Consider the following 27,032-nt stretch of genomic DNA (forward strand, 5'->3'; position numbering starts at 1 on the left):
ATCGATAATCAGACCGAACATAAAACAACGCAAGAAGAAACATTGCAAAACAATAGTACCGCCTGAAAGTACACCACAGTGCTTCTCATAGAAAGTTTTTTGGAGAAAAATTTTGAATTTGAAATCGTAAGAAATAGTACAGTTTAATATGATAATTTATAACATTTCCAACTACCGTTACAGTGATTCTGCATAAAATAATCCGGACAGTACGTTTTTACAAAAAACAAGTAATAAACGACAACTTTGTAAGTAGGCTTAGAAAATAGGACAATCAACACACAAACAATACACTTTAGTTTTACAATAATATTGTTCAAAAAACATTGTAGGATCCCTGATGATGGTGTCAATAAACACCGAAACGTCGGAATAAATTAAACGTCGTTTATAAATAAAAAATTGGACTGATTTGCCGTAATTTGAACATTAAAATTGAGTTTTAGGAAGAATTTGACAAATTCTTATTTAAATATCGTCATGAAATATTAGCTTAGCTTAGCTTAGCTTAGCTTGTTTGACTATTCATATCCACCTTTAATCATTGAACTCGAAATGTTTAATTTACAGGTTTTTTATTAATCGATTTTAGAGGAATCAAGTATTTTTTACATTTGATTTCAAACTATACATTTCGAATTCCATGATCGCTGCATGGCTAAGCAGAACAAGTTCCACGTCGCCAATGGTTGCTACTCCGGGATTAATCGAGGCCATCAATTTTGCACAAAGTCCAAAAGAATGGTGCTTGGGATTAGCAGCCATTCTCATTGTACAAAACTGATGCTCTTCATTTTTTTATATGATTTATTTGATTAATAACGGCGCCGGCTACGTCCTAGTAGTCAATGGGGAAAAGGGAAGGATTGTTAGTTAGATACTCTTTAAGTTCAACTAGCAATCTCTCACTCCTGCATACTCCAAAAATTTTTTTTTTGAAATAGTCAGAACCAGAGATTAGCTAATATCATCAACTATGAAAACCGTCTATACGTCTGCGATTCCATATTTAAGTATCCAAGGAAGGAGTTATGTTAGTTGGTAAAAGGTAGAGATCAGGATCCATTTTGGTAGATGGTGCGATCATGGTTTTTCTACACCTCCTATGCTCCTAGACATTTCCTAAGGAAACTCCTATTTCTATGAGGCATTTGATAAACGTCCAGTAAAATGGATCGAATAAAATATTGAAGGCAAATCAATACCATCCAAATTTCTTCTTTGATAAACTTGCTCTTTTCCCTAACTGTTATTCCAGCAAAGAGTTTTCAAAAAGGCTTTACTGTTTAAAGATGGAAGGCAACTTAAAATGTAAATGAATTATATTTTAATATTTAGACACAAATTCTTCTTGATTCTTTGCTCTCCTTTGCCTCACATTTTAGAAGTCTTAAGACCTTTGATGCTCAAAGAGTACAAATCAATATTTTGAATAATCAAAACTTTTAAAAACATTTTCGATTTTTTTTTCTTTTTCCACCAATTTGAGTAAATATATTCAGCATATTATTTAATCTCTTAAATTTATATGTCAGAAATGATAACGTGATTAATTTGGCATACCCTATTCATCACGTTAAGTCAACATCATGATTCATAGACCATGGTACGAAAAATATGCTATTATATGCTTCATGTAGACAAACGCCTAACTGTATGCAATCAAAATCTGTAGGAAATCACGGCTTCTAAAGTTTTTTTTTGCGTAGAATCCTCCTACATAACTTTTTTGTCGATGAAAGATCCTCTGGTGTTCTATGTTAATTTAGAATCGTGGATTGTTGATGAATACGGCTGATTTTAATTCCACAAACATCACTAAATTTTATAAAATATAATTCTATATTAGCGAAAAACAGAAAATGAAACGAGTTAAGAGACAAAATACTCATCCTAAAGCATAATTGAGTAGCGAAGCGCGTATTAACAGTGCCCATTAAATAAAATCACTTGAAATTCTTTTCAATTTTCTTAAATTTAAGAAAAACCTCATAGAGGATTATATGTGAAAGAGATTAAAATAATGAAAACATGTTACTTGTCTTAAACTTAAATTGGACAACTCCAATGCATCGCTCGGCTGGTGAAAAAATCTGGGTTGGTCCGGAGGGCGTAGTGCAAGCCCCAGCAATTCTGTCGATTGAACTTTTTTTTAAATATCGTCATGAAATATTTGCGAAAAACTTTTATTTCAAAATTTATATATATATTGTTTTTAAATTTTGTTAAATTTGTACGGTACAAATTGTACCCACATTGACGAAAATTCTTGTAAATTTTTCACAAAATTGTCGAAAAGTTGATATAAAACTGACAAAAGTTGCATCGAGAAATTATAAAAATTGTATAAACTATCCATTAGCAAAGTTAGGTATAACATTCACAATTATTACATTCTCAGAATCAAAATCAACCAAATTGACAAAAACCGACAAATTTTATTTTATCGACAACAAAATTTTTAAAAAAATCTATAGACACTTTAACAAAGTTTAGGAAATTAAAAAAAAAGCGAAATAGACAAATTTGACAAAATCTATAAAATTGACCAAATTGCCAAAATTGAATAAAAAACATCAAAATTGAAGAAATTGTTTGAAATTTGGTTAAATTGTTATTGATGTTAAAAAAATTATTTACGAAATTGTTATTTTTTTAATAAAAAATACTTAAGATTGCCTAAATTCATGAATTAACGAAATTAACTTCATGAAAAATATAAAAAAAATGCAAAACTGTTCAAACAGTCCATTGACAAAAATTTCAAAATTTTCCAAACTGTCCAAACTTTGAAATTTGCCAAATTTGTCAAATTTTTTGGAAAAACCAAAATGATCAAAAAATTCTAAAATGTCAGAACTTTCAAAACAGTAGGTTATTATTAACAAAAAAAATTAAAAAAATTTCAAAACCGTAGAAAAAGACTGATTTGGCTTAATTTATGAAAATTTGAGAAAATAAATAGATTACAATAAATAGATTACAATAATTACGTGAAAATTTTGAAAATAATAAAAATTTGATAAATTACTGTTGAAATTTAAAATTGACAAATTCAGTAAAATATTCTAACTGTAAAAATTGACAACACTTTCATTAAAACTTTATTTTTTAAACAAGTTTTCTATAAAATTTAACACATCATTTCAGGATTTTTTTTTCCAAAAAAATATGTTATATAGTTGAAAATTATTATAAAAAATAAAAAAAAAATAAATGGAAAGGTTTTCTGCATTTTTAAGGTATCATTAGGCATTTTTTTTATTATTTTTTTAAATAAATTAAATTATTACGAAAATTTTGCGTCAATATACTCAAAATCCAGTGCAAAGTTGAATTTAATTCTTAGAATATCTAATAAATTGCAAATTAACAAAAAGTTCGAAAAACAGCTACCTTTGAAAATTTGTAAAAAAAATTCTGTGTTTCGTATTTCGAAAATCTAAAAATGCAAAAATGTGCCAAATTACGTCAACTGTTCAATTCTCTTTTTAAAATTCAGCTGGTGTGACACAAACAATTTTGATATATCATTGATTGAAAAGTGCGGTTTTAACACCACTTTTTTACAATTTTTGTGCTCATGATCTTAATTTTTTTTAAGAATGCATAGTGCTGATGTGGTCAAGTGGATTGGCTGGCGCGAGTCAGGTAACCCAGGCGTACTGGGTTCGATTCCCGGTATCGGCAAGATAAACTTTTGGGTTCGAATCCCATAAGTTTCCGACAGGTAAGATGTGTTTCATTGTATAAATAATCATATATTTCAGAGGGAATGCATCTGGGGTTAATCTGAAGAGACTATTGCAAGCGGAGTGGATTGCCAAGGAGGTCTCTGAAGGTTGGATGCCTTCTCTCGACGAACCATCGGCCGTGGAAGCCTGAGAAGCAATTCGAAGGCCAAGCCACACAGACATAGGCTGGACCTTGCTACCGATGGGGGAACCAAACATACATACATACATATATGATCTTAATTTTTTTTTTAAGAAATATATTCCTATGTGCAATATATAGCTTCTAAATTCAACTTTCTTGGACACTAAGAGAAATTTTTATGAGCATTTCGTAGCTGATCTACAGTCTTTTTTCTAAGCATATTTTTTCGGATTTTTTTCTTAGACTTTAAATAACAAACAACTAAAATGTTGTAGCTGAATATTGTTTGAAAAACATATTTGAGTTACATTTTTACGTTTCCAAAATTATAAATTTAGTAAAAATCGGTTGAGAAACAAAAGAGATATATTGGTTTTAATCAGGAGTATCATATTGACACTCTAGGGACTGTAACGGGTAAAAAATTAATTATCTTAAGGTTGCCTTTAAATTATCTCATAAAATCTTTAGAAGTTGTTTCCGGATTATGCTAAAAATGTTAAAAAATTCAATCAAAATTTCATCAAATTCATTTCAAAGTATTGATTGTTGTTATTTGGCAATACTATTGAAATAAATTTCTCTAAAAAAAACTTTAATGCCCCACAACGTTCACAGATTTTAAATGAATTCTCGTCACTTCAACGTTTTGGAAGTATCATCGTTTAGATGAGCTGACGCCACAGGCATTTGATTCTAACAAACCACGGAATAATCCCGAAGTTTCAACTGATATACATACACCCGGACGGAATCGAACAAATCCACTCATCTCAAAAACACCTTGCATTCAATCGCTGCCGGGGCGTCCCAAATTACTGACGGCAAACTTGCTCCAACAAATCATTCCGTCGTCCAACAGCATTTAGGGAGTAGAATTTTGATCCAACAAGAGGCGCTCAACTGGAGTAACCGGAATGGAATAAATTAAATCCAACACCCTCTTGAAGCCTGAAATTCGTCTCTCCCTGATTCGAAACTTCATACAAGGATCCGCCGAAAATTTACTCGGATCGGGTATGTATTTCAAAGTGTAATATCACTACATTCATCATCCTCCACAGGATGGCGTTTTCCGGTTGCCAGGCGTAGATAGAAACCAGGCCAGCACAGCGAATGCACTCAGGAATTGTTTACACGAGTTTTGTTTGTTTGCCCACCACCGGAAAATCCATCCAGCTTCCCTGGGTTGAAAATCAGGAAATCAGTCATCTCCATAACGTTGGTTGCAACGTGGAATCGGTTTTGTCTGTCTGACGCGCCGTTTTACGGCGACTGCTTCCCGTCTACTTGGGACATCGGAAGGGTGTTGAAGTCGACGAATAACAAGATGCATATTCAATCCATCTTGCCATCCACTTAGTCCTCGAATCCGTGACTTTTCTGTAACCAAAACGTAAAAGTGCATTACAAAGATTATTCATTTTCTTTGGTGTGGTGATGTCCTTGCCGAAGGATAAAACTGTTCCAAACGATGATGTTCGGTTCGAAAACATCGAAAGGTTCGCGTCGTGCATCAATTATTCATAAGTTGCCAGACTGTATGTGTTGTGGCTATTAGTGCCCGAGATTCATAATATGGATTGCTTCTTAAACGATGTGCATTAAGTTTACTTCTGAAGACATATTGGAACGGAGAAGATGCTAGTTGCTCGGATCATCCAACAAACGATTTGCCAAATATCCCAAATTGGATTAATGGAAAATAGCTTGCCGGTTGACGGAGTCCGGAGCTTTCAGGACGGCATTCAACACGGAGCCGTTCGATTTGACTTAACACGCTATTTTCGTGTGTTATTAGTTTAACTTTTTTAACTTAGAACAATGTTTATCCTGTTGGGAGAAGTAGGCATACGCTGAACCATCAGCACGTGTTTTTTTTTGTCCTGTAAAAATTTACTTAAAATATTTAAAAAAAAAAACAATATATTTGAGAAATTCTAAAACAAATACAGTAAGAGAATGTTGGAAATGTTCAAATACAGTGTTTTTTAGCAGAATGTGCGTGTGAATCAGGTGGAGCCGTTCGTGATCTGCCAAAGGAATCGGTCGATGCTATATTTGGTCCGTGTGCGTTGGTTTGGCAAATTGTTATTACAAACATGCAAGTTATGCAAGTTAAAGCATATAATGTGAACAAAAAATAGTTTTAAGTTCAATGGCAAAACAAGAAAAAAAATTGCATTTATAAGCCATACGTTTCGTAATGTATTAAAATGAAAAAAGGTTTTGTGTGTGTGGGAAGAAAATTTAGCCATGCTAAATTGAAGGAGAATGCAGAAGAAATTTGCTGATGTATGTGGGTTCAGAAATGTTCTAGAATGAACCAGATATTTGCAATAACATTTGAATGTGAATTTTTCGGTATCTGAGGTAGAAACTCATTCGGAAGATTTCGCGAAAAAAACCTTATATTTTTTGCCACTGACAAATTGTGATCGAACTGGTAAATTTTGTGACTACTGCGATCTTTTCAAATTTTTGGGGGGAAGTGCAATCAACTGGGTTGCTGGAATCTACCTAAGGAAATGTGATAATCATCATGAGCAGGAGAAATAAAAGCTAAGTATAATTCCTGCATCTTTTGTGGTTATTTTACATATTTTTATATACATTAACTTTTACTAAATTCAATACATGTTAAAGGGAATGTAATAAGTCAATTGTTAATGCATCTAGGTCAAAGTCGTTAAAAAAAACCTTTCGTGTTATCAACATGACTCGTAAAGTTTTGTGCTCTTTTGATGTTTTTTTTGTTCTTTTTTCTTTCCAAGAGCGAGCAAAGGCGCTTTACCCTTGGTCGATGACCAGAAATGATTGTACACTGAAATCCAAAACAGTTCAAGAAAGACAAAATAAGCTTAGATTCCTTAAACCAGGGGTTTTCAAATCGTGCTCCGCGAAGCCTTTGAAAGTGCTCCGCGACGTACGCAACGAAAATCATCAACCAACTTTGAAAAACTCTGATATTTTTTTTATCGTTTCATTTTTATCAAAGCATGAGAAAAAAATATTCACAGGGCATATAGTATAAACGAAAAAATTTTGTTTACTATGCTTTTACTGGCGGCCAAAGCCCTGTTGGCAAAGAATGGTGGTTTGTCAAAATGTAGGTACACCTTTGATCGAACAACGTTGTGTTGCAAGACTGAGCGTGCAAAACACTCAATGAAAAGGCTGTTCCTGCGCCGTACTTAGTGAGCTACCGATTGGAAAAGCTGTAGAAGAGCTTACTGCTGAAAACTTAATCAAACCTTGTATCAAGAAGTCGTCCGTATCATGGTTGATGATAAAACAGTGGAATTGGTAAATTTGATCTCATGTCTGACAATACGGTTTCTCGGCGAATTTGAGACATGCCTGAAGATGCTGAAAGCATTTTAGTTTCTCGATTGAGAACTTTAAAATTCGACATGCAGCTTGACTAATCCACAGAACTAGCACTAGCAATTCTGATGATAAAGCATGGATCACTACAAATCTGGACGCACTATTTATTTTACCATAGTGCTCCTAGTTGTCGGATCTGGAATGTTTTGGCAGCACTTTGTAGAATAATGTTTCTTCTACCAGTGCTGAAAATATCATTACGATTCGTTTTGTTTCAAAAAAGTTACACGTGATGGAAGCCGCGAGATGAAAATAAATTTTGAACACCCACGTCAAAAACCCGACGTGGTCGGGTTCAATAATCGCGAAATCGTTAAAAATTGTCAAATCAACCGTGTGTAGCGTTCTCAAACGTTTCCATGAGATGCGTACTATAGATCGGCAGGTTCATACCAAGCGTTATAGTGGACCTAAGAATCAGAAACTGCATTTGAAGGTGTTGAGAACGATCAAGGAAAACACAGGGTAGTCGGACTATGACATTGCCAAGAAATTCAACGCCGACCGGTGCACCGTCAGCAGAATTCGTCTACGCGAAGGAATACGATCCTATCGGACCAGTAAGCAACCAAACCGGACATTGAAGCAGAATTTAGTAGCCAAAGGACGTGCCCGCAAGTTATACAAGAAGATTCCAACGAAGTTCGACGGATGCATCCTCATGGATGACGAAACGTACGTGAAGATGGATTTTGGGCAGCTTTCTGGCCAAAAATTATGTAAAGTCACTGCAGTGGTGCACTGCACTGGTCATGGTGATGTCCCCGGCAACTTCAAATTCGTTTTTGCTGATAAGTTTGCAAGAAAGTGTTTGATCTGGCAAGGTATTTGCAGCTGCGGACGAAAAATTCCGGTTTTTGTGAAAAACAAGACCATGGACTCCGAAATTTACAAGGAGGAATGCCTGAAAAACTTTTTTTTTCGTACATTAGATCTCACAAAGGACTAATTAAGTTTTCGCCAGATTTGGCAAGCTGCCACTACAGCTAGGAGGTTCTACAGTGGTATTGGGCCAACGGGTGGATTTTGTCGAAAAGGACATCAACCCACCCAACTGCCCTCAATTCCGCTCTATCGAAAAATTTTGGGCAATTGTCAAGCAGAAGATGAAGAAGAATGGTAGGACGACTCGGGAAGCAACAGAGATGAAGAGATTGTGGAACAAAATGGCCGCTGAGGTCAGCGAATGTATGTACGGACTGTGCGAAAGCTATAGTTGGAAATACTGCTGGAGTCGTTGCCAAGATCAAAGAAAAGGCCAAATGTTGCGCTAGTGGTCATTACCTATATGCTTCATCGACATACACTCGCTATGAAGAAACTATTATCATCTTTTAAGGAAGTCTTGGACGAAAACGTAAAAATAATCAACTTTATTAATGCTCGTCCGAAAAATTCAAAGTTGTTCAAGGAGTTGTGCGAAGAGGTGGGTAGCCAACATTCCACTCTACTACTTCATACCGCAGATCGCTGGTAATTTCGTAGAAAAACGTTGTCTCACCTGTTTGAATTAAGATCGGAAGTCAGAGCGTTTTTGAGCTACAATAAATTGGCATTGAGCGTAAGGTTGAATGATGACCAGTGGCTCGTCAGGTTGGCTTATTTGGCTGGTATTTTTCAGAAAATGAATGACCTCAGTCTTTCCATGCAAGGTAAAGGAATAACAATCTTCGATTAAAAAGACAACATTATGACCATTAAGAGAAAAAATCCAATTTTGGGCAAAATCGCATTCCAGCGCAACCTGGATAGCTTTCCAAATTTAAAAAGCATTCAATCAGAAACAGCCTCGAAGTTATCATCCGAAAATTGCCAAGAGCTATGACAATCACAACACTTTTCCTTGAGAACAGCCTTTTTTATGTAAAAAAAACCAGAATCATTAACATCGCAAGAATATAAATGCTTGATAGATATGACATCGGATTCAAAGCTTCCGGAAAGATTCGTTTCCAAAACGTCATTTGGGGAGTTTTGGTGTCAACTGAAAAATGAATTTCAAATTTTGTCCGATAGAGCAAAACTTATTCTTCTGCCATTTTCCACAACTTATCTATATGAGTCTGGATTTTCCGCATATCCCGCAACGAAGACAAAATACCGATCCCGATTTAACGCGGAACCAGAGGTCAGACTACAACTGACACAAATTTAACCAAATTTTTTACAGTTTGTAAAATCGAAGAAAGCGTATTTGTTCTATTGAAATCATTTATTTTTGATGACACATATTTTGTTAATAAAAACCAGACTTTTCAAAGAGTAGCCATTGATAACTGATTTTATTGACTACGATGACAAGGCACATCTTATTTGAACGATAAATATTATCAAGTTTTCAAAACTCGGATTTTTAATTCTTTAAAAAATGTAGGTGCTCCGCCAATATTTTTGGTTTCAAAAAGTGCTCCGCCGAGCTAATGATCTGAAAACCCCTGCCTTAAACTATTCAATTTATTACAGCAAATCTTCAAAATACTTAAGTTTTGTGATTTCTGTATACAAAATAAGTCATTTCCAGCCCCTTTAGAATGACCCAAGTGATTGGCCAAATTACTTTAGGTAACGCAGGGTTTCTTCATCAAGGAGCATTTTTCTTAGCATGCTTCCAACGATACATACTCTGCCCCCTTGAAACGTATGGTACTGGTGGTCCACGTTTCTTCCTGTTCCTGTGTTCCGGATGTCTCTGCGTTCTCTGCTCCATGGTAGGCCCAACCATTTTGTGTTTTTGATCATTTTAATGTTTAAATGTTAAAACAATTAAAAACATGAACAAAGAAAAGAAGAATAATAACATATTTGTTATTCTTTGGGTTTCAGACATAAGTTCTGGCTATGGAAGTACGATTAGTGATTAGAACAATGTTTCTCCTGTTGAATGATCGATTTGATTCAAAATTATATCAATTTAAAGTTCGATATATAGGGTGTCCCATTATGTCTAAGCAAGATTTTGATAAAATAAAACCCTGCTGAATCCAGATGACGTTTAAAGGGCTGACTTCCGCTGTGTGTGGTTTTTTACAGTTCAACTTAAAACTCTGTTATTGTGAACTTCAATATTCATAACTTTCGTGAAAATGAGAAGTAGTTCCCCAAAAAAGCGCAAAAATAAGACAATAAAATTCACATTTTTACTTGAGGTGCAAATAATTTGAGAACCAACTTTGTCTAATTTGCGGATGCTGAATCCAAATATGAAATTTAGTACATAATTTGGTAAGACTGGAGAACACGTACTGAAAATAAACGTTTTAATTCAATGATAAACTTTCTCGAGGATAACGAGTTATTCCACATTCATAGAAAATAGTTACAAATAATTTCTTTTCATTTTTTTTAATATTTAAAACAACGAGAGTTTCAACGAAATTTAAAATCAACCAAAAGGAAGTTTAGATATTTTCTGAAGCATGAGTAAATTTTGCAGTCTTTAGAAACGTTTTGAAATGTCAGAATGTCAGAAATAGTTATAATTTTTTCTATTCAATATTTTTTATTGAAATTTCATTTTTGAGCATTGTATTCCTGAAACTAAAATTTTTATTTGTAATACATTCTAATTAGTTTTTCATGCAGGTTTGTTAGTTCATCAAAGATTAATTTTACCCAAAACTAATAAATTTAAAGATTTTTAAACGCCATATTACCGAAAAAAGAAGTGCTAGTAAAAATCTGACAAAAGATTAAGAATACTGTCCCCTTGTGTTGTTGATAATAATACGAATCAACAAAATTCACCATTTTTCAAGGTTTTAAAGCAAATAAAAGCTGTTTTGACTAATTCGGGGACTCTAAATCGAAACATGCATTTAGTTTTTTTTATTGTGTCTGTCAGCTCTAGTTTTTGCGACAGGTGTTAACTTTTAAAAATAGATAAAAATCCTTTTATAAAATTTTTAAAATTAATTGACAAAAATTTAGAACATAATGAGGATATTCTAATTAAAATTTTCAAGTTTCTCGAAGACTAAATATGATTTTTTTTTCTTTTAAGTCTTTTTCCATCAGAAGTCCAAATTGAAATAAACAATGAGCAGAAGCTGGCTTAAAATCTGCGCTTCCAAAACTAATTCCGTCTTTTTCCACCGGAAGGTCAAATCAAAACGAATAATCAGTAGCAACAGTCTCAAAAATATGCGCTTCCTAAGCCAATTCTTTTTCCGGGGGCCAAATCTAGACATTTTTTCATGGCAGCAACCTTAAAAATCTGCGCTCCCTGTGCTTATCCTTTATACCAACTACGAAATTGTTGCGATTTTACGATTCTTACGAATCTCAATTCTGACATTCACTCAGACACGTCTCTCGGTCTCAAGAATAGATCAATGACTGACTTTGTTTTGTTTGTTTTGCCTTGTGTTGCTAAAATAACAAACGTTGCCATATAAATTTATTTACTTTTATTTATCTTCAACGTTGCCAAATGCAACTTTTTTTTATTTTCCTAAATTAGATTTATTTTATTTATTTATTTTATTTATTTATTTATTTATTTATTTATTTATTTATTTATTTATTTATTTATTTATTTTTTTATACATGTAACGTAAGATACATATCTTTTAAGTTGTTACAATTTGGTTGATTCTGTTGGATCTACTAATACTAATCGTTCCATTTCTGCTTCTAATGTTATCTGTGTTGTTGTTACTCCATGTATTCTTCCAGCAAACATCTTTTGAACTCTGATTTCCTTGTAATTAATTTTAAACTTGTGGGAAGATTGTTCCAATTAACAATACCTCGAACGAAGAATTATTTACCGTAATAAGAAGAACTATGCGGAGGAATTAAAATATTTCGAGTGTAAATTTCTTAGAGAAGAAAGCAATGTTTTTAGGTAAACTGGCTTTCCTAAGTTGAGAATTTTATGCATTATCATGCATGATCGGTACTTGTAAAAGTTATCAAAAGAACAGCCAATGAGAAGTTTCTGTAGATGGGAAACTCGAGAAAACCGTAATAAATTTAAGGCATATCTTACACAGGAATTAGGATAGCTAGAGAATGATTGTTGTTTTCCGAAGAACATAGCTTTTGTTTTAGAGGGATTGATTGGTAAGAGATTTGCGTTAGACCGTTCAGTTAGTTCAGTGAGATCATGGTTTATTTTATCAAAGAAGACAGTCAAGTTTGTAGTTCGCTATTCACAAAGATATATCTGCTCATCATCAGCGAAAAGACACTTGATAATTTTTTCAATGATTTTTTAAGCTGGGCTCAAGATACTTATTGGTCTCAAGTTCGATAAATCATGCGCTTTAGTTTTCTTAGGAATAGGCATAACTTTAGAAACTTTCCATTGATAAGGAAATTTTGAGGTTTTAATTATGGTGTTGAAGATATTTTTAAGAGCAGGTAGAATGTGGGGTAACGTAATTTTAATTAATTTTATTGGAATTTTATCCATTCCCAATGCATCCGATTGTATTGAATAAACTGCGTAAATAATTTCTCTGTTTTCAAAATCCTTGAATTTGAAACCTTGTGAATTCTAAGGATAATGAGATTCATCGACGTCGATACTAGTAAAGTTTGATGAAAAGTAGTTATTTATTTCTTTAACTTCAAAGTTAGATACAGCTAGGTTTCCTGAAGATTTGACAACCCAAACTTCCCTAAATTATTCCAAAATGTTCTGGCGCGCAGATCAAGATTTATAAGATTCTTGTCTTGGATAGTTTTTGCTTTAGAAATTAAAGAATTCGTTTTATTACGCAGAGTTTTGTACTTATTCTTACTGACTTCGAACGTTTCCAAGTATTATATGCTAAGTTTCTATTGATTATTGGGTGGTGTATTTCATGATTGAACCATTCATTTTTACGAACTTTTTCAAATTTTAGAGGAAAGATCGACTCTTGAATTTCTAACAAAAATGTGTTAAAATGATGAACAAGTATATCTGGATCATCTATGCTCATGAAAACGTTCCAATCTACTTCGTTGAGAATAGTATGGAGTGCATTTTGGTCAAAATTTCTGTAGTTTCGGAACCAATATCCATCTGTTTGAACAGTTTTAGAGAAATATAATGATGGATGAGAAAATTAAGTCATGGTGTGAAACACCCGGTAATGAAATTTGGCTAAGTCGGATTACAGCATCGGGAGAATTGGATAAGAGCAAATCAAGTAAGGAATTTCCGGTATTATGGAAATATGTAGGTTCTTCATTAATGCAGGAAATGTTGGTGCGAAGCAGGAAATCCCTAAAGTTTAGAATTCTTCCATTTTGTTTAAAAAGGTCAGTATTAAAATCCCCGAAGAAGAAAGCGCTATTACAAGTAACGGCAAATTGTTGTGCATGAGCTAGAAGCAAATCAGAGTATTTTCTGCATATCTTTCATCTAATCTCTTCGATATAATAGAGAATAAAAAGTATATTCAAAATCAGTTATTGGTTTCATATCGGCTTGTTAGTTTATCAGTTATCAATAATTCACTTTACTCAAAACTGATTAATCTCAAAACTTTCAAAAGGCGTATTACCAAAACTGAGCTGATAAATAAAATTTGAAAAAAAAATATTCGAAATCAGGACGCCAAATTCTCTCGAAATCAGTTTCTAAAAAATAAGAACAAAACATGTCGATTCCCTGTGATAATTGCAAAAATGAATAACGGTATAGGTTTGACGGTACAAATATAAAATTCTTTTTTTTTCTCAAGGGATTTTAAGCATCTTTGTGGCTTATTCATCCCGAAGTTGGTCCTTTCAAGTGTTTTTCTTTTTTGTTTTGTTTTTTTTTTGTTATCAAATTCTTCTTTTGCCACCCCTCCTTCGAATTTTTCGAAAATCACGAAGAGGAGGGAATAAATAAAGTTTTAGGTATTTTTTAGAAAAAATGAAAAGTTCTTTGAAAATTCAAATAGTTGAAAGAGCGTAAGTCAAACTGAAGAAGATAGGAATTGTATCACCGTTTGTTCGATTTTGTGTGTCGGTTTTTCGATTTTGTGCAATTAAGATTGTATCGAAGTTTTTTTGCATGCCATTTATTGTCCAATTTGTTCCAAGTTATCGAAAATTTAGATTACCGTCAAACGCGGCATCATGCAACAGCATGGTTAGATGCAACATTTGTATACTACAAAATTTATTCAATTTTTCACATCGTGAGATAGTTTGTTAAAGTTTTTGATTCGCATAGAAAAGTTTAAAAAAAATGAGCAAAAGATGAAAATGTTTTACATTTTTAATTGTTCTATACCAACACTGTTGGTGAAAAAATATTTTTGGGACAGTCACTACATTTTTTTAAATAAATATTTTTAAAATTCAGTCACCAGTCTTGGCTAAAATGCATCAAAATGATAATCAAAGCTGCACTATTTAAATCTCGTTTCTATACGCTGAAATATGATTATTTTGCATCATGCGTTTGTTAATTTCAAAATTTTATCCATCCAACATTAATTTTTATGATTTCAGCTAGTAGTATTTTTACTCCTAAATGTATGCAGCATCCTTATGTTTTTTCTTGAAAATATTTTTGACAAAAAAAAAAATGTAAAATTGGTACTTTATGCGTAATGATATCACAAATATATCTTAAACTCTAAATTTTCAAACGTTTTCATTTGCTTAATGAAAAATCAAAGGCAAAGTTTGTTGCAAATTACCCCATTTTTAATAGGGAAAATCACATGTTTTTGTAAAGTAAAAAATAACTGGTATAACCAATATTATTCCTGGCTACAACAATTTAATGTCCCATTTATCTTAAAACTTTCGATGTACAAGTGGTATGATTATCTGTGGACATTCAGTTTTTAGAAGCCATTGAAGTTAAAAAGTGTTGCTTGATGTCCCAGTTGACGGTATATTTTATTTTTCTCCCACACCTCCCATCAATGTTGCGGAAATCACAGAAAAATCTGTATTATCACAGAATTTTGAGCAAAATTTCCTAACAGATTTCCAAAATTATAAATTTATATGTCACTCTCGACTTCCTATTTCTGACTCCAATTCATGAAAATAAGAAAGCAAGGTTATGTAAATTGATTTTTTTTTTCTATTAAAACTGTAAGTAGTTTCCAATTTGTTGATGTTCGTGATTTTCCTAATTAACTTAATCGAAATAGCGTCACAGAAAACCGTCACAGAATTTTAAGGTTAAACCAAAGAATTCGAGATTTTGTGCTGTCAAACACACAGAATTTTTTTTTCGGCAACCTTTACTCCCACATCATCTACTCTCGTGATGTTTCTACTCTGATAATTTATTATTATTTGGAAAAATCATTCATTTTATTATCAAAACTGAAATTGCAATTTTCATAGTGAATTCTGGTTATTTGAAATCTGAATTCGAATTATTTTTTTTTTTTATGGCGTTTAAATAGCTCGGGGAGCTGACGCTGGAAATGAAAATTAGAGATAGTTTTTGGAGAAGAAAATTTTAAAGTTTAGAGTAGGCAGCGTAGAATAGTAAGCGATCATGAGACGTTAGTTAGACCATCATGCACTTCATTATATCCATTCCGGCTGGATATGGACAGAATGCAGTTCAAGATAATAAACCAACCCCTCCCGATACCAGTTGGAGGAAGGACAAGGGTGGGTTCGAGACTGGCCTCTACATACTCCCCAAGCATCTACATACTACGGTTTATGTGCGCATTGAAAATATTAAAAATAACAAGGAAGGATCTCACCAAGTTACAGGACACCATCTTCAGCAGTTGATTTTTGGTTAGATCCTTGGGCTGACCACCATGTCATGCGAAAGCCAACGTCTGGTGCCATGATGTTAGGGGATGGCTTGAAGGTTCGCTCAACGTCATCATTGGACCAAATGATTTATCGGTAGTACATGCCACGATACATGAAAAGAAAACAGAAAAAAAAAGAAAAGAGAAAAAAAGAGAAAAAAAAAGAAAAAAAAAGAGTTTTAGTTCAAATCATCTATCAATATCTAAAAAGAAGCCTAGCTTAAACTTATAATAAACCGAGATCAAATTAATAGTAGTAGTAAGCTACATTGCTCCTGTCATATCATAGAACCATACTATTTTACCAAAATATGGATGTGAGAGCCTGTTTTGCTTTTTGGAGCAAGCCTATTTCAAACTAATAGAAATTCTAGCTCACATTAATAGTAGAAGTAAGCTACCTTATTCCTATCACAACATCACAAAATCATGCGAATTTACCAAAATATGGTATAAGAGCCTATCTTACCGTTTGAGCATCGCCCTACCCTACCTGCCTCACATAGTTGAATGTCTACTTTTGAATGAGATTTAAAAATTGCCAAGACTGTTTCCTTTGAATTATAATACTATCAAAACAACTCAGGAGACAGATCCGTTTCACAAACCTTAAACCACGAAATATCATTTCCATCCAATTAGCCCCCAGTGATTGAAAAAAGCTAGATTTAAGAATAAGCCATCGTAATTCATAAGCCGCAAATACACATCCACTGGAGCATTGGGGAGGAATATGGTATTTGAATATGTTAACCTACTCCTATTTAACTTTCCAACTATTTGAATATATCTGGAGAGAAAAAAAAACTCCACCTCCGAATGATCTGAAAAATAGAAAAGAACATTGAGAAAAATAGAAAAGAACATTAAAATGACAATAAAAGGTCAAACAATCATTTCTGATCGGACCAGATAGACCATGTGATTGAGCTTTAGTTAAAAGCCGTGGGACCGACATCTAGGGGTTCCGTTTCACTTATGGTCGGAAGTGATCCGTTGATGCCTATAACAACGATGAATTGTGATACTCTCACTATTCTATATTTAATGTTGTTATACGTCAAGGTATACCCATTTATATCAAAGTGATATAAATGAGCACTCAATCACGCCCACGGTTGAAATCTGAATTCGAATTATGAAATCAAATTCTGAAGTATGCAGCTTTACAAAATCTGTGTTAATTGATTTGCATAATTTAATAATCTGGACATCAATTCTGTTCTTCAATCTAGACTCTGAAATCAGGAGAAATATTCATAAAACAAAAGGTTGCCCTCATTGACCGAGATTCGATCTAATGCCCTTTGACATGAAAGACGGAAGTTCAATCTACGAAACCATGATCGCCTTAATAAATCTGTATAATGTGTGGACATTATGGAAAGCAATTCTATCTAAACCCAGAAATATTGCAAATCTATATTGGCCCAAATGTTTACTCATTTTTCAAATACATATTCAAATAAGGTGTAAATTCACATCAATATATGTAAATGAAAATATCTTAAAAATTTTACGTAATCTGTTCTGGATCAAAGTTGAGAATCAAACCAAGGAAAGCCTTCTGCTAACCATCCTTTCATTTATTGAATACCGCCCTTAGCTGCTGAAATTATACAAATGTCCACCCGTCGACGCCTTAGTTAATTACATTAAACATGTACAAGAGAAATGAAATTGCTCTGACCATCTTTGTCTTCGTCCCATGATTTCTGCGCTTTCTCTAAATGGTTAGGTAGGATCCTGTCTGCCTTGCAGCTTGCTCGATGTTCGTTCATCTTCCCGGAGATAGAATATCCATTTCAAAATTCATTCAACCCAAAATTGGGAACATATAGTCACTCTGGCAGGCAATTAAATTCGTCACTGACTTGTTGGACTAGACAAGATATCACTTTGAACAATATTTGCTAATTGTGCAGACAAATCACTCAAACGGACCCTTAATAGGTGTTCTCTTTTGAAGGTATAACTACCTTCATAGTTTAATAATCTCTATTATCCTGATTTTCCCTTTTCATGCTTGTCTGTTTTCAGTTGGCTACACCTCCAATGATGTGATGTACCGGTGGAACGGAAATCGGTCTGCGGTAACCATTGCCGAGGACATGAAGCTGTCCCAGTTCGATCTGGTAGACTGTCCGGCGGGAAACGTTACAGATCGGGTGGTCCACAGCACCGCATCGGTTGGGGCAACCAGCTTGAACAATCTGGACGACATCGAGGGCGGGGATCCGGGCACGCGATTGTATGTGTGTAAGTACTTATATGGCTATTTTAGGTGGAGATATAATTTAAATATACATGAGCCATGGTGAACTCTTTATTACGCCTTGAATTATATTTTAGGAGAACATTAGAAAACTAACATTTGGCCGATTCAAAATAAATTTAAGAGTTGGATACATTTCCCCCGTTGGATTTACACACCCATAGAAGAGGTTGCAAAAATCCAATGCAAATCTCTGTGCAAAAAATGCGCAGAAAATTGTATTGTACCAAATATAACATGAATGGAAAGCACTACTGGCATAAAGACTCGAGCTTTCGAGCAAAATGATGCATGACTACTACAGTCAAGAGAATCAAGAAAAATTATTTCTGGGATTTACATACTATTGGATAATTCATCCCAAAAAATAATATAGTCAGAATCGAACTCACTGTAACTTTCTCATCTCGGCTTGCCAGTCCGATTTCTTTACCAAGTGTACCATCTGAGTCGGTTAGCAAACGAAGGTTTATATTCATACGCTTTCTGCCACAGCCGATTACCAAAAAACGGTCATCTTTGTCATTTTTGTAATTTTTGTAATTTTTGTAATTTTTGTAATTTTTGTAATTTTTGTAATTTTTGTAATTTTTGTCCTTTTTGTCATTTTTGTCATTTTTGTCATTTTTGTCGTTTTTGTCATTTTTGTCATTTTTGTCATTTTTGTCATTTTTGTCATCTTTGTCATTTTTGTCATTTTCGTCATTTTTGTCATTTTTGTCATTTTTGTCATTTTTGTCATTTTTGTCATTTTTGTCATATTTGTCATATTTGTCATTTTTGTCATTTTTGTCATTTTTGTCATTTTTGTCATTTTTGTCATTTTTGTCATTTTTGTCATTTTTGTCATTTTTGTCATTTTTGTCATTTTTGTCATTTTTGTCATTTTTGTCATTTTTGTCATTTTTGTCATTTTTGTCATTTTTGTCATTTTTGTCATTTTTGTCATTTTTGTCATTTTTGGTCATTTTTGTCATTTTTGTCATTTTTGTCATTTTTGTCATTTTTGTCATTTCTGTCATTTTTGTTATTTTTGTCATTTTTGTCATTTTTGTCATTTTTGCCATTTTTGTCATTTTTGTCATTTTTGTCATTTTTGTCATTTTTGTCCTTTTTGTCATTTTTGTCATTTTTGTCATTTTTGTCATTTTTGTCATTTTTGTCATTTTTGTCATTTTTGTCATTTTTGTCATTTTTGTCATTTTTGTCATTTTTGTCATTTTTGTCATTTTTGTCATTTTTGTCATTTTTGTCATTTTTGTCATTTTTGTCATTTTGGTCATTTTTGTCATTTTTATCATTTTTGTCATTTTTGTCATTTTTGTCATTTTTGTCATTTTTGTCATTTTTGTCATTTTTGTCATTTTTGTCATTTTTGTCATTTTTGTCATTTTTGTCATTTTTGTCATTTTTGTCATTTTTGTCATTTTTGTCATTTTTGTCATTTTTGTCATTTTTGTCATTTTTGTCATTTTTGTCATTTTTGTCATTTTTGTCATTTTTGTCATTTTTATCATTTTTGTCATTTTTGTCATTTTTGTCATTTTTGTCATTTTTGTCATTTTTGTCATTTTTGTCATTTTTGTCAATTTTGTCATTTTTGTCATTTTTGTCATTTTTGCCATTTTTGTCATTTTGGTCATTTTTTATCATTTTGGTCATTTTGGTCATTTTTGACATTTTTGTCATTTTTATCATTTTTATCATTTTTGTCATTTTTGTCATTTTTGTCATTTTTGTCATTTTTGTCATTTTTGTCATTTTTGTCATTTTTGTCATTTTTGTCATTTTTGTCATTTTTGTCATTTTTGTCATTTTTGTCATTTTTGTCATTTTTGTCATTTTTGTCATTTTTGTCATTTTTGTCATTTTTGTCATTTTTGTCATTTTTGTCATTTTTGTCATTTTTGTCATTTTTGTCATTTTTGTCATTTTTGTCATTTTTGTCATTTTTGTCATTTTTGTCATTTTTGTCATTTTTGTCATTTTTGTCATTTTTGTCATTTTTGTCCTTTTTTTATCATTTTAGTCATTTAGGTCATTTTGGTCATTTTTTTAATTTTGGTCATTTCAGTCGTTTTGGTCATTTTGGTCATTTTGGTCATTTTGTTCATTTTGTTCATTTTGTTCATTTTGTTCATTTTGTTCATTTTGTTCATTTTGTTCATTTTGGTCATTTTGGTCATTTCGGTCATTTTGGTCATTTTGGACATTTTGGTCATTTTGGTAATTTTGGTCATTTTGGTAATTTTGGTCATTTTGGTCACTTTGGTCATTTAGGACATTTTGGTCATTTTGGTCATTTTGGTCATTTTGGTCATGTTGGTCATTTTGTTCATTTTGGTCGTTTTGGTCATTTTGGTCATTTTAGTCATTTTAGTCATTTTGGTCATTTTGGTCATTTTGGTCATTTTGGTCGTTTTGGTCATTTTGATCATTTCGGTCATTTTGGTCATTTTTGTCATTAAGGACATTTTGGTCATTTTGGTCATTTTGGTCATTTTGGTCATTTTGGTCATTTTTTTCATTTCGGTCATTTTGGTAATTTTGGTCATTTTGGTAATTTTGGTCATTTTGGTCATTTTGGTCATTTTTGTTATTTAGGACATTTTGGTCAATTTGGTCATTTCGGTCATTTTGTTCATTTTGGTCGTTTTGGTCATTTTGGTCATTTCGGTCATTTTGGTCATTTTTGTCATTAAGGACATTTTGGTTGTTTTGGTCATTTTGGTCATTTTGGTCATTTTTGTCATTTCGGTCATTTTGGTCATTTTGGTCATTTTGGACATTTTGGTCATTTTGGTAATTTTGGTCATTTTGGTCATTTTGGTCATTTTGGTCATTTACAAAAATGATAAAAATGACAAAAATGGCAAAACTGACAAAAATGACAAAATTGACAAAAATGATCAAAATCACCAAAGTGACAAAAGTGAAAAAAAAAGACAAAAATGACAAAAATGACAAAAATGTCATTTTTGTCATCTTTGTCATTTTTATCATTTTTGTCATTTTTGTCATTTTTGTCATTTTTGTCATTTTTGTCATTTTTGTCATTTTTGTCATTTTTGTCATTTTTGTCATTTTGGTCATTTTGATCATTTTTTATCATTTTGGTCATTTTGGTCATTTTTATCATTTTTGTCATTTTTGTCATTTTTGTCATTTTTGTCATTTTTGTCATTTTTGTCATTTTTGTCATTTTTGTCATTTTTGTCATTTTTGTCATTTTTGTCATTTTTGTCATATTTGCCATTTTTGTCATTTTTGTCATTTTTGTCATTTTTGTCATTTTTGTCATTTTTGTCATTTTTGTCATTTTTGTCATTTTTGTCATTTTTGTCATTTTTGTCATTTTTGTCATTTTTGTCATTTTTGTCATTTTTGTCATTTTTGTCATTTTTGTCATTTTTGTCATTTTTGTCATTTTTGTCATTTTTGTCATTTTTGTCATTTTTGTCATTTTTGTCATTTTTGTCATTTTTGTCATTTTTGTCATTTTTGTCATTTTTGTTATTTTTGTTATTTTGGTCATTTTGATCATTTTGGTCATTTTGGTCATTTTGGTCATTTTGCTCATTTTGGTCATTTTGGTCATTTTGATCAATTTGGTCATTTTGATAATTTGGTCATTTTGGTCATTTTGGTCAGTTCGGTCATTTCGGTCATTTTGGTCATTTTGGTCATTTTGGCCATTTTAGTCATTTTGGTCATTTCGGTCATTTCGGTCATTTCGGTCATTTTGGTCATTTTGGTCATTTTGGTCATTTTGGTCATTTTGGTAATTTTGGTAATTTTGGTCATTTTGGTCATTTCGGTCATTTTGGCCATTTTGGTCATTTTGGTCATTTCGGTCATTTTGGACATTTTGGACATTTTGAACATTTTGGACGTTTTGGACATTTTGGTCATTTTGGTTATTTTGGTCATTTTTGTCATTTCGGTCATTTTGGTCATTTTGGTAATTTTGGTCATTTTGATCATTTTGGTCATTTTGATCATTTTGATCATTTTGGTCATTTTGGTCATTTTGGTCATTTTGGTCATTTTGGTCATTTTTGTCATTTTTGTCATTTTTGTCATTTTTGTCATTTTTGTCATTTTTGTCATTTTTGTCATTTTTGTCATTTTTGTCATTTTTGTCATTTTTGTCATTTTTGTCATTTTTGTCATTTTTGTCATTTTTGTCATTTTTGTCATTTTTGTCATTTTTGTCATTTTTGTCATTTTTGTCATTTTTGTCATTTTTGTCATTTTTGTCATTTTTGTCATTTTTGTCATTTTTGTCATTTTTGTCATTTTTGTTATTTTTGTCATTTTTGCCATTTTTGTCATTTTTGTCGTTTTTGTCGTTTTTGTCATTTTTGTCATTTTTGTCATTTTTGTCATTTTTGTGATATTTGTCATTTTTGTGATATGTATTTGTCATTTTTTTCATTTTTGTCATTTTTATCCAGGGAGGTGGCAATCTAGTTCTTCTTTCGAACAAGAATCTTCTTCTTTTTTTTTATCCATCGGGAGAGACGTTTATGGTGTTTTCCTCTCACAGCAGTACGAAGTCTCAAAAGTCAAAATTTCAACCAATGAGGAATCAGAATGATTGATGTGTTAGTGTGCTATCAACCATACTTCTCTAGCATTTGACATTTAGTTCGGGTCCTTGACAGCAAAATGTCAGGTTTGTTACGGGCCCACAAAATCGTGGGCCCGTAATTTTGATGGTTGTCAAATTCAATGACAAAGGATAGGGATGCCATCTCCCTGTTTTTATCAGTTTCTTCATTTATCATTTTTGTCTTTTTGTCAATTTCGTATTTTTGTCAATTTGTTATTTTTGTCATTTTTGTCATTTTCGAGTTTTTACATTCTTCTTTTTTTTATTAACTTTTTGTTATTTGTTTTTATTTTTGTTTATTTTGATCACGTTCGTTCCGCACTTGAATTTTGGCATATTTTTATTTTAAATAAAATTATAGATCATATGAAACTAAAGTGATAGTGAAGAAATCCTGCCGTAGGCGATCAAGTGACAGGACTCAAGACTCAAGAGCTACGATATCTGCCTCCAGAACACGCTTCAACGCACCTTAACAAATCACATCATAATCACCGGCACTCCATCTGACCTAGTTCGGGTTCGGAGCAATCCTTCGGTGTCTGGCATTTGCTCAAAATTTCCAGATAACATAACTGGCTGCTGCTGATGCAGATGCTCGCGCGAATAAAACATTGACTTGCTGGTGCTTCCCGTGTTATAACACACATTCACTGGAAAATGTTTTCCCAGGTTAAACAATTTTACATATCAGAAAACGAATTGCATTCCATCCATCTGGCGTTAGGGTGGTTCATAAAACTGTCAACCGAAATCTACTGATCAATTTTGTTTAAATCTTGATCAAACTGGTAAACCATCCTAACGAAGCACTGCAACATTTTCAGTTATAGAAAACTCACTCGACACTTTTAGCTTTTAGTAGCTATATCTATCTGTGGTGGTATGTACGTGTGCATGGTGTTTAAAAGACAACATGCTTTTGCACCTTTTGTGGAAATCACGTTGCACTTCGAGTTGGTGGAGCCTTTTTGAGTTTCGACCGACGCCATCAACAACAATCAGCAACAACACAATCGTTTCGATTTGCAAATAACTAGCAACACCCCCGATCTGTGGGAGATTGTTCGCTCAAGTGGAAGAAATCGTAAAACTTCATGCCGGGAACAAACAATTTCCGATATAGTTTTCCAACCATTCAACTGTAAAGATATGTACCGTACCACCATTTATGTTTTAAAAATTTAAAACTCAAAAAAAGAGAAAAGAAAATGTTCTGTATTTAACAATCCAAAGAAAAATTAAAAAAAAAAAACATCTCCTAAATTAATGTTTTTCATCATCTGAAGCCCCTTGGGGGGCGTTAAGCGCCTACAAGGAGGCGGTGAATGACCTCAGAACCACCAATTTTGTGGTAACTCTATACAAATTAAATTTGTTCGAAAATAAAGCTTAGTTCTTTTAGAAATGGTCCCATTACTCATCCCAAACGAATGCGTGTTTCTCAAAATCCATTCGTTTGATCGAAATACTCTCTATGAAGGAAATAAAGGTAATCTTATGAGAACTCATAAAAAAAATTGAAAAAAAATGATTTATCGTTTTTGCAAGAATTTTATTTTATTCTTAGTACCTCCTACCGGCTGGCGCACACTTTTTTCAGTCATGATTTTGATCAGTTTTTCAAACTTATACTTCGTCTAAGTAATATGTATTTTAAGTAACTGCATCCTTCTCCTTCAATTTCTGCTACTTTTCGGTCCAATACTTCTCATTAAAAAGAAACTGAGAGCAATTTAGTTGATACAGCTGTTTCAAAATTAACAAAACTTGATTATTTTTTAGGTGGGGGGGGGGGGGTAGGGTCTAACGCTTTCAAAAAATCGTTTTTTTTATTTTTTTATTTTCTTATTTTAAAACATTTCAAGAATGTTGTGTAAAATTTTCAAGTCAATTGAAGCAAAACTGTAGAAATTATAGGCCTTTATCTCCTCTTCTCTAATACTGCAAGAGAGAGAGAGAGCAGAAACTTCAAACGTGTTTTCTCGAAAGCACATTTTTAAAGTTCGTGGACATCGTCATTTGAAAACGACTTCACCGATTCTTTTCAAATTTGGAACATATTTTCTACATATAAAATACCAGACCCCAACGTTTTCCTTTTTTTTCACTTTGGGGAGATTTTACAGATATAAAATGGCGGATTTTTTCGTGAAAAATCGTAGTTTTTACTTGAAACAGCCACAAAAATTTCATATTTTTTTTTTAAAGTTAAATAAAAACGTTGGGGTCCAGAAAAACATCTTTTAAAAATATTTCGCTTTGATTTTTTGACTTCAGATGATTCTGTGCTGAGATACAGTGTCCACCGCAAATCCTGTTTGCGTGCTCCGTCCACCGCAAATCCTGAAAGTGCTCCGTCACCGGCTCATTTTTCAATATTTTTCTACGGAAAAATTACTAAATGTTTTTTTTAACAATGCTTTGTATAATGCAAAAAATTTGAATACATTTGTTTGAACGATAGCTCTAGAAAAAAATCGTGAAAATGGTGTTTTTTTTACCCGTTAGACCCTAACCCCCCCCACCCCCCCCCCCCCCCCCCTTAAATGAAATTTATGCTGGCAAAATCTGATAGCAAGTAAAACCATCACGAGATTGAACTTAACTAAAGTATGATCGGTTAGTATAGATCATAGGTTGCGAAGAGTTCATACAAGATTACTCTTTTAAGGCTTCAAAAACAGCGAAAGTTTTCGTTTTGAAACATTTTGGTTTAAGTTAGGTTTGAATGACTTATAACAACTAGGCAACACTTTCAGCTTATCGGAGAAATTTTTTTGAACACTTAGTTTATCGCTTATTTAATATTAAAAATGTTGGTATGAGACTTGACTTTCCTGGTGACCCTTAACCGTAGTTGCCGATCATGGGCTTCACTCAAATGCTTGATTTGAATTTTGTGGACATTTTTGATGATGTTTGCATACTTTTCCACCACTTTTACACACACGGTAATTCTCTGAATAATAAACGGTTTTGTTATTTTTTTTTTCTTTTTCTCTTACACTATCTAAAAGACGCGTGAATTCTAAATTTTGGAAAAAAATATGTCTTGAAGTACTTTTCACAGACAGCCAGTTTGAAAACCACTGAGCTTGAGCAATCTGGCCCTAAGAGTTCAATGTCCGGAAGTCAGACCGGTGTCATGAAAAGTCATCGATCTGAAGCTATTTCCGATGCCCATGTCATGTAAGGTGGTCACGCATAACCTTTATTGGAAAGTCGATGGACCGCAAGCGAAATGGGAGGTATAAGAACTAGAAAAGTACCATGGGAATTTGCTGAACTGAATTCAAAGGGTGAAAGCGAAAAGAGCTAATTTAGAAAACTAACCATGTTAATTTTGTAGATTGGCCCAAAAAACTGACCTGTGCAACATTTCAGCTCAATCGGACTTGATCTAGGGGTGCCGCATAGCGCTCAAGGTTTCTATTTTTTTTAACGCTTAAAAATTACGTAAGGGGGGACCGAAGGAAATTTTGGATTAGTGTTGTTCCAATATTTAATTGATAGATCGTTTCTAAAACAGACAGGGGGAAGGGGTTCACCGGTAAGCATGGATGGCAAAACTCATCAGATCGGCTTGTCCAGTGAAAGAGAGTGCAATTTTTTTCGTCTGCTCCCCCAATCTGTGCGGGGAGAGATAAATCGCACTGAAATCAAGAGTGAGATTGTCAACACATAAGAGTGAGCGAGAGCATTCACATCCGCTGATGAAGAGAATTCCCTTCTCCGGAAAAATCTGTTGCGCATTGTGTTGAGGAGAAATCTGAGAGCTATCTCAGTTTATTCTTGGTACGTTCACGAGAAAAGATGCTGCTCTCCGAATCAAAGGTGCGTACTGATTTTCTTGAACCCGTCCTGATCTTTATTGCAATTGATTTTGTAATAAAAACAGTTTAATCTCTTAAACCAATGGTAATCTTCGATTCAGATGATATTTGAACGGTGTTTTTCGATATAAACTACAAGCCGGCTAACTTCTTATTTCTTCTGTTGCATAAATTAAGGCGCACCGCTATTCCGCCTTAATTCATGCAATCTTAGAAGAGCTGCATTTCAGTTCCACCAATCTACTGGTGTCCTGAAAAATCCTGTTTTTTTTTCTTCGCGGTGTCCTGATTTTTTGACGAAACCACCTGGCACC

The 27,032-nt window shown here is 33.0% G+C and overlaps 1 protein-coding gene across 2 annotated transcripts in view; it reads left to right on the forward strand.

Moving 5' to 3' along the window:
* Positions 1 to 27,032, forward strand: part of LOC129744601 (gamma-aminobutyric acid receptor alpha-like) — a 214,538-nt gene that overhangs the window by 170,520 nt on the left and 16,986 nt on the right. For both annotated transcript variants that reach the window (XM_055737216.1, XM_055737217.1), the window contains exon 7: positions 18,033 to 18,251. In XM_055737216.1, coding sequence (XP_055593191.1) covers positions 18,033 to 18,251 — 219 coding nt within the window. The remainder of the gene's footprint in view (positions 1 to 18,032; positions 18,252 to 27,032) is intronic.

This window comes from Uranotaenia lowii, chromosome 2 (genome assembly GCF_029784155.1).
Source record: "Uranotaenia lowii strain MFRU-FL chromosome 2, ASM2978415v1, whole genome shotgun sequence".
NCBI lineage: Eukaryota > Metazoa > Arthropoda > Insecta > Diptera > Culicidae > Uranotaenia > Uranotaenia lowii.